General features: G+C 45.0%; 1 protein-coding gene across 13 annotated transcripts in view; it reads right to left on the reverse strand.

The window, feature by feature from the left end:
- Positions 1 to 7,963, reverse strand: part of LOC135557576 (afadin-like) — a 127,564-nt gene extending 119,601 nt beyond the window's left edge. For all 13 annotated transcript variants that reach the window (XM_064990987.1, XM_064990985.1, XM_064990983.1 and 10 more), the window contains exon 1: positions 7,630 to 7,963. In XM_064990987.1, the coding sequence (XP_064847059.1) occupies positions 7,630 to 7,731 (102 nt within the window). In that variant the 5' untranslated portion in view covers positions 7,732 to 7,963. The remainder of the gene's footprint in view (positions 1 to 7,629) is intronic.
- Between the last annotated feature and the right edge of the window lie 1,300 nt (positions 7,964 to 9,263).

The raw sequence follows: 9,263 nt of genomic DNA on the forward strand, positions 1-9,263 counted from the left end.
ACAGACTGGACCCCAGACCCTCATAACCACACACCACAGTGGCCAGCTAGATCACACATCTGGGCCCAACCCGCGTCAGGGAGTGGCAGAGAGGTCAGTCACTCAACGCCACCAGGCCTCTCCTCCCCTCTTGTCCTGGCCTCCATGTTCCAATCCTGGCACACAACACAGCCCCAGACTACTGCTAACTAGGGCTGTTCCAGTTCCAATGTTCAGAATTGGCCCGGCAATTCAAACAAGGGGGAAAGAAAACGTGTGTGCAAAGGAGGAAGTCTCTCTTGAAGGCATTTTTCTGACAGTTAAGTCAACAAACATGAGGGTGGAGCTGTGTTTAGGGAAGCCTCGGCCACAGCGGTCATCCTTCAGGCAGCCATTGTCTGCTTGGCAACAGTATTATTATTATTACAGTCGACCAGGCCCGGTCAGTCTGTGGTGTTCCCCTGCTTGAGGCCTACAGGGGTGTGGGTCGGAGAGGTGGGACAAGGTGAAAGTGCTCTGGTAGTAGACTCCAAGAGAGGCCCCCCTCAGCCTGCCAAATCATCCTCCTTGTCCAGCCCAGCCCCACCACACAGGCAGCAGCAAGGTGGGGTCAGGTCGAGCCGAGCGCTGAAATTATTAAAAAGGAGAGGAGAAGGTACGCCAGGGACCCATATGAGAAGCAGCAGATGTTCCCAGTCTACATTTTTGGAGATTCAGGGCGAGGCTGCTTCAGGCAGAATATTCCCACACCCAATTATCAACCGGCCAAACATTGTGAAATGGACATTTAAAAGCCTGTAAGTTATTATATCCAAACTACTTCTCACTGAAAGATATTTAGACTTAGATTAGGGTTCACCAAATGTTTACAAAACAATCCTGTGTGACTTGTCTGCAGGATGCTACAGTGCTATTCATCCCAACCTCCCCCTCATTTCTCCCTAACCTCAGTCTGTGATCTAACAGGCCTTTACCAGCCAGGGGGACAGGAGGGCTAGTTTGGTCACCCAGGGGCCACAAGGGAGAGAGGAGATATGGGGGGGGGGCCTTATTCCAGCTTTATCTCCAACCCAGCTCGCTGTCCGCTCAAGGCACAAACACAACCTCCCCCACCGTTCCCCTCTCTGACCACCCCCTTAACCCCTCCCCCTCCCACAGGATGGCTGTGCTTTTCTTCCCTGTCCGCAGCAAACAGAGGGCCAACTTAGCAGACCCCCCTCTCAGCTCAACCCCCCCCTCCAACAGTGTGCTAGAGTGAAGACTTTCCTGTGTCAGCGATTAGGCCAAGGCTAGTTGCAACAGAGGCCATGCTCAGGTTTTTCCCACATACACAAATAGAGATGCTCACTAACCTGGGTCGGCCAGACAGACATGACAAAGAGCACAGCGCTTGGCTAAGCACTTGTGTAAGTATAATATGTGATGACACTGCACATGCAAACGCCTACTCCCCCCTTCATCTTCTGAGCCGGGCTCCACTAGACGGCTGGAGTTTCTGCCGCTTCCAGAATGTAACATGCTTTTGTTGACTGATCAAAACTACAATATCTTGCTATAAAAAAATTGTTTTAACTCTACTGGGATATGATGCCACCCACCATCATTAACATACTTGAATAGATGCCTTTGACGAGAGTTGGCTTGATCAGAGTAGGTCAGAGATGAGTCGCCGGCACTGCCAAAGGCAGCATCAAAGAGTCTGAGCAGGACATACAGTACCATAAGGCATACAAAAAGGGGTTTGATGATGTCATAGTTCCAGGAAGCTCTGAGATACACAGGCATGCAGCATTCCTAATCAAAGGGAAACAACCTGAGAATAGATCATTATTCAGGAGGAAACTCAAAGCCAATCAGGAAGACAAAAGACAACCAGCTGAACATTCACTCATTGCTCGTCATACTGAGAAAGAAATTAAATAAATGTATGTATGCGTACAAGTACCACAACAAGGTTAATGTATAGGCTACATTGTGCACAGTACCATGGCCATTCAACTGGGATATCTAATTTATCAGTGAAGCACCACTTGGACATTAGGAAGTGAACAGCACGTGCATTAGGCTGGCTCTGCCAGGAAGGCGCTCTCCCAGCAGGTTGAAAATGAGGAGAGGAAGTCCTGCCGTCTCTAAAATCGCTCTCTCCTCCTGCCTTCTGTTCCTCATCATAGGAGAAAATGGAGGTTTAATGTGTCTTCACCTTTCACAGTTCTAGGGATTTGTGTGTGCTTTCAAAGCTAGAAGGTTGGTCCCTAATGTGACCATCACTCAAACTAAACGGGAGGGCAGCCACGTAATCATCTGGATAATGTGTGGACTGGACCGGAGTATTAGGCTACACCTATCCCCGAAGATTGTGCTAATCTGTTTATGTTACAATATTCTCCAGAAGTATTTAGGAGAGTCCTGTACAAGGGATATGCATGTTTTCACTCAACTAGGCAATGATCACCAGACACCATTGAAGGGAGCAGCTCGGCAGGAGTCACCTACTGTAGGAGGTCTAAGTTCATGCCAGGGTCATTCTAAAAGCTTCCTTGGCAGCGGCAGCAGTTCCCATGCTACTCTAGCATCGGTCTGTTGCTCATAAACATGCATGAGAGACATTCCACCCACCACCCCGGCCACTGACAGGCTGTACTAAACAAAAAGACACCATTCCGGGAATATGAAAGACGACCACAAACTATTTGGCAGACAGAAACATGAAGACATTTTGTTCAAATGGAAGGAGACATTCCCTGTAACTAAAGGACAAGGGGCGGCTGAGGTAGGTTTCAATTACCCCTAGCTAAGCAGACTCAACGCAACACGATCAGATGATGATGTTTTTTCACATGAGAAAAGTCCTGCAACAATAAGCCTGATATCAGACACCGGGCCTGCAAATGTAAATTTCCTCCAGTCAGAAGAGAGAGTGGAAGAAAATACCAGGTTGTGGGGCAGATCTCTATTGATTGTAAATACCAAAACAGACAAGTCATCAGCCCAAAATGATCTGATCGTGTGAGGTCACAAAGGCCTACAGGCCTGAGTCTGGCTCTGAGTGACTGAAGGAACAACCATATCAGGGGGCTAGATGGGCTGTGTGGTCGAGTGAGGAAAGGGTAGAGGCGGACTGGAACGACCGTCAGGCCTCTGAGGATTAATGGGACTGACAAGCCAAGGCCAGGCCTCTCCTACAGCAGAGACCACCACCACCTCTCTGCTGAGCCTACTAATCAGGGCACTTGTGTACGTATGAGAGAGAGATCCACATATGATACCAGGTGTTTTCAATGTGCCCTGGAAGGGGGAGTCACCATCCCCACATCCTGTGACCCATTAGCCAAAGAGCACCATTTGAGAATTATATCCATGAAAATGTGTTCTCATTTTGGTTATTCAGCTGATTTAGATCACCCAACATAATACAGCAGCAGGCAGTGTAGTTGATAGATTAGGATGTGTAATAGCCAGTGTGGAGATGAGACATAAAGGCCATAATTCCATTTGAAGCCAGTAAGTGACAAGATGTGGTTGTGATCTTTGGCCCAATTCTTAATGAACTGGGTGGGAGCAATTACTCTGACAGAGCTTTCTCAGCTACACACACACACACACACACATCCTTGAGCCATGACATGGAACACACTTACAGCTCCATTCTCCCAGTAGCAGAGAGTTGAACAGATTTGTTCATGGAGGAGGAGACAAGACACAGTAGTACACACACACACTGTAGGATGAACGATACGTGTTAGTCCAAACCTCAGCATCCCCTCAAATCAAAAGCCAATAGCTCCAATAGCTCAGCAAATACCAGTCTAGTCATCTTGTGAACTGTTCAACAACACCCGCAGTGGTAATCAAATATTACAATGCATGTCTCCAACTTTAAGTGGATAATAAATTTGGCCCAATGAAGAGGAGCCAAGTGTTGGCCAGTATGAGCAGCAACAAACAAAGTCACAGAGGGAACGACTGAGCCAAATGCACAGTCAGGATGTGTTAATCCCAGGAAGCCCACTCCAAGGTCCCCACAGATTACCACTGTCTGGATTATAAAATCACAAATTACAGCTGTTGGGAACTGTAAATCACCTGGTCTATTCTGTGTACGGTGTAATTACAGTACACAGCGAACGCCCACACAAGAAAGCTTGTGTGTGCACATATTTAAATGCAGGGAAAGAATCTCCATGGAGATTGTAAACCTGAAATGACACAGTGTAAAGAAAATGGGTGTGTGACAAATCTAATAACACGTCGTCTTTGATCAATTTAATCTCAAGACTATGAAGCAAGACAGGCTCCATCTGCTGAAGTTGTGCTCTTTTATCTAGGGTGATAAAACCACATACCAGTCAGCCCATGTGGAATGGATGGTCTACTAAAGTACTGGGAGCCACTCAGTAATGCAAACACACTAATGGCAGATGTAACAAAGAGGTCCATTTCCTCTGTGCTACATTTTTTATGTAGCCTACTTTACTCTGCATGGCGTGAAGACAACATTTTGTGGACAAACTATTTTCTATTCAAACTGCAGCATATGCCAGCTGGGGAGTGTGTGTGGACCGTGTGTATTTATCTTGTTGACACATTCTCCTTTTCCAATTACAAACAACCCTGAGAATAACGATATCCAATACACTCAAAAGTGAAGCATATCATAGGGCTTTGTATGAAACAATCCTTCACGCGACCTCCGATGTATCAGTTAATATGAAAGCTTGTAGTGAATTGACACAGTAGAGATGAATGTATAATGCGCCGTTGGTATCGACTTTGTCCACTTTGCTGATAGGGCACAAAGCAAGAAGTCCTGTGTTGTGCTCATCACTAGTATGGTGTTGCCATGGCAATAGTGAGTCAAGTGGCAAGTCACATGCTGGAGAGGAGACCTGCAGGACCAGAAGCTCTCCACCGTCATACATGATGACCCGGAACAATAACAAACACGGCCACATGACGTCACAGCCTTTTGCTGGGGGATGACGAAAGTAGATATGGTAACATGGGATTTCACAGCAGCATGGTTAAAAACAAACTAGGACTAAACATCAAAGGATCAGACGGTCAGTTAGGTTATACGTAATGTTGCTCTGATCACTGACTCAGTCCTCTTTCCATTCAAAATATAACAAAAAAACAAGCTGTGCTTTATTTCAGTTGGCAGCAGTGCCACCCAAAAGAGGATAGCGCTTCATTTCTGGTTAATTCCACCCAGAGTGATGACATACCTAGCTTTAACCCAGATGGCCCCGTTTAAAACAATCACACTTCGCAGGATCACAGTGGTCACACATTGCAAGTCCGAGGAGGGATGTGATAGGGCCTAAACAGTGCACCCGTTCTACTGACGCCAACAATCAAATCACTGGCTTCCACAGGGAAGAACGGAAACACTGACGGCAATAAAGCTGGTTACTCACGGACAGACTCAACCTTCTGACACGACGCAGTGATGCACAGGGCGTTGATTTGGGCCTGTCAAAAGTTTCCATCCACCCTCTCTCAAGCCCTGCAACTAATGAGGATCAATACTGAATTGGAGAAGAAAAATGCTGCTTGGATTGTTTTAACATTCAAGCCCTTAAGACTGCTGGTATTTTGTCCATACTCCAAAGGAGACCGACTTGGTCAGCAGTTACAACCAGTTGAATATCTTATAGCATTTATCAAGAGTAAGGACAACAACCATTGTTTTTCCCCCTGCTATCCACAAGCCACCAGTATGCCCGAAAAGCAGCAGTTTCATTTAAACTACAAACAAACCCAATTTGCCAATTTCTATATATGATTGTGTGGTAATGTCATGAGAGGAAGTGAATTCCACAGGACATAGTCAGAGGGAGGAAGAAGAGAAACACTGGCCAGCCTGCTTTAAAATAACCAGCCACGGGGTCATGCTATAAAACGATGTCATTAACAATACAACAACAAAAAAAATCTTGATTTAAGGAGCTCTTGTCACACATGGCTAAAAATGACAACATTTTCAGAAGGCCTCCATTATGGTAACGAAAACTGACAACATCCCTGACATTTTGTTGGCAAGCTCATAAGCAATAAACAAAATTCTAAATTGTCAGAAAATTGTCATGCATTATGGTTGAACTTGTGGGTGTGGGGAGCAATGACTAAAGGGGGAGGAGTGTGTATGTTACATGTGAGACATGATAATGAAACCAACACTAAATACATTTTGCTCAAGCAAATGCAAAAATAATGCACCTAGAAATAAGAGGGGGCATACTGACTCAGGACTGCAGGATTCCCAGAACACCGCAGCAAGTTAGTTACGTCAGCCATAGGCCTGAAGCGGTCCTGCTGTCCAAAGCTAATTCATCGGATGAGAGGGGTCCCCGGTTACCCCCAATGCTTTTGACTTGCAACTCAGAGGTGAGGGTGGCTGGCTTATACCTGCGCGCGTAAAAACACTTGACTACGGGTGGCAAACAGCACACACACACAGTCCACCAAATCTTAGCTAGACCTAATACCCCATCAGACAAAAACCACGTGCAAGTTGGATGCAGAAATATCTGCATGAGACCCAAGTTTAATTTTAGTAGTTTGATTAGAACAGAGATTGGTAGCAAACCATCATCGATGGTCTGTATTTAGACCATTTTAAAACGGATTTAGCCTAACCATCTGGTGATATCGAGAGATGTAGTAGTAGGATAAGCCATAATCACTATTTTACTTTGCCCACTACAGTAATAGTATTGCCTAAACACTAGACATTATCTTAGTAAACACATATTTCGTATATAGTAGAAAAGTGTTTATTGGACCTACCAAACGACCTGGTGGCATACAAAATGGCTTGGTCGTCATCTCAACCATTGATAACGTTAGCTGATATCTAAGCTAGCTAGCCAGCAAATCGCCGTTGTTTTATCTTTCTAGGTTTCTGTGGTTTTAGTTTGATGCCGGCTACCGATAGCCCTCATCACGGTGGTGAAATAAGGAAGGCTTAGACGGAAATATAGCGATATGACGGGGTTGGTATCTATGTGCGTGTTTCACGTGTAGGTATAACTATAATTTGAATGAATGTAGCTAAAACAAGCAAAATAACTGCACAAATACAAAACTGAATTGTCTGTAACTAGCTACGGAGTCTGTGTTTTCCAGCTAGCTAACTAACGCCGGTCGGATTGCGTCTGTTTAGATGCTACTGTTAGCTAGCTAGGTAACGTTAGCGATCTAATAGTACAGTTAAGTGTGGCTGACATGATTGTAGCAAGTTTACGCGATCTGTTGGACAAATTGTGTTGCAGCTCGTCGTGCATTGCATGCACTCGCCACAACTCGAGCGTGCTGCTTTTAGTGCACCACCCACTGACGCAAGAAAACCCGGTTCGAGACGTCTTTCTAGCTAGCTAACGTTCAAACATTAAGCTAGCTATCTGGTTGACAGGTTGGTTAGCTCTCGAGTTTGGTTTGCGATTAACTAAGGTGTGGGTTTGGTACTTTGTTGAGACTCATTTTTGTATTTCAACAGTACTCTACAGGTATTTGTTAACAAACGTGTTTGGTTGCCAGTTTAATAATTCATCAGACGCGTTTCCCTCAGCTAGTTCCCACTGCACTGGGGAATTATCGTCTCTTTTCCGACTGGTGCGGCCTGTACTCGGGGAAGGTCCACGAACTCACCTCTGTGGGTTGGCTGATCTCGAACAGGTCGAGCCGGTTGGCGTTCCAGTGGTTAATGATGTCAGCTAGTTTCCGCCGCTCCTCCTCCCTGCTCCCCGACATTCTGAATCCCGAATGATACTCTCTATACAGAAGAAAGATCCCCTTGTCCCTACAAAAAGCCTCTGATCCGACAACTTCACCAAAAAAAGACAAATGCAGCAATTATTTGGTCTCTATACGGTTCGAGTGAAAAGCTGTCACCGATCGCTGGACCGCTCCTGCTCTTTCCGCGTCCCTCTCTCTCGTTTATCACACTCCGTTCTCTCTCCCCGGGAACCAAATGGGACTACCTTGGTGCGCGTTCACATCCTTACAATTCGCCGTGCACGAGCACAATAGTGATTTGTTCCTGTCCCCGCTTAACTATTTCGACTCCAGTCCAGCTTCCATTTGAGTTTCCAGTTACTACAAGACATAGATACAAAAAAATAAAAACGTTGTCAATGGACGGCAGGTAGCCTCGTGGTTAGAGCGTTGGGCCAATAATTGAAAGGTTGCTAGATTGAATCCCTGAGCTGACAAGGTAAAAATATGTCGTTCTGCCCCAGAAAAAGGCAGTTAACCCACTGTTCCTAGGCCGTTATTGTAAATAAGAACTTGTTCTTAATGTTCTTAACTGACTTGTCTAGTTAAATAAAGGTTAAATAAATAAACCACAGTTCAATAAATAATAATTAAGCTATTACATATTCATATCAATTGTCATCTAATTATAATGCCACAGGTAACTGTCTTAATAGGGCATTGAGCCACCAGAACAGCTTCAATGCACCTTGGCATAGATTGTATACGTTTCTGGAACTCTATTGGTGGGATGTGACACTGTTCTTCCATGAGAAATTCCATCATTTGGTGTTTTGTTGATGCTGGTGGAAAACGCTGTCTCAGGCGCCAGTCCAGAATCTCCCTTTAGTGTTCAATTGGGTTGAGATCTGGTGACACACACACACTTTAAACCCCATATGCTCTTTTAAGACCCCTCTTTCAAAATCACTGAGATGTTTTCTACTAGTCACGGTAGCCAAAATAATGGGCTTCTGGGCATTTTGATACATGACCCTAAGCAATGATGGGATGTTAATTGCTTAATTAACTCAAGAACCACACCTGTGTGGAAACACCTGCTTTCAACATACTTTGTATCCCATATTTACTCAAGTGTTTCATTTAGTTTGTCAGTTACCTGTATGTTATCTAATATTTCATGACAGTAGGCCTATGCATGTTATCTGTTTCTCTCCTTGTCCCCAAAACAGATCTGAGTCAGCAGGTGTTGATTAGTCCTGTGTGGCTCAGTTGGTAGGGCATGGCACTAGGGTTGTGGGTTAAATTCCCATGGGGGACCAGTACAAATGACATTTTATGCACTCACTACTGTAAGTTGCTCTTGATAAGAGCGTCTGCTAAATGTAAATGTTGATTGTCATACTGCCATGGCAATGTCATCATCCTGTAACCACACCCAATGAGACATAGGTTTGTTTTGGATCTCAGAAAAACTCACTGTGACATGATATAGGCATGCCACTAACTGAAGGGCCAAACGGTGATCGCCTCATTATTTATACTAATTTTACTGCTACCGACAGATT

The sequence above is a fragment of the Oncorhynchus masou genome, chromosome 16 (assembly GCF_036934945.1).
Source record: "Oncorhynchus masou masou isolate Uvic2021 chromosome 16, UVic_Omas_1.1, whole genome shotgun sequence".
NCBI classification, from domain to species: domain Eukaryota; kingdom Metazoa; phylum Chordata; class Actinopteri; order Salmoniformes; family Salmonidae; genus Oncorhynchus; species Oncorhynchus masou.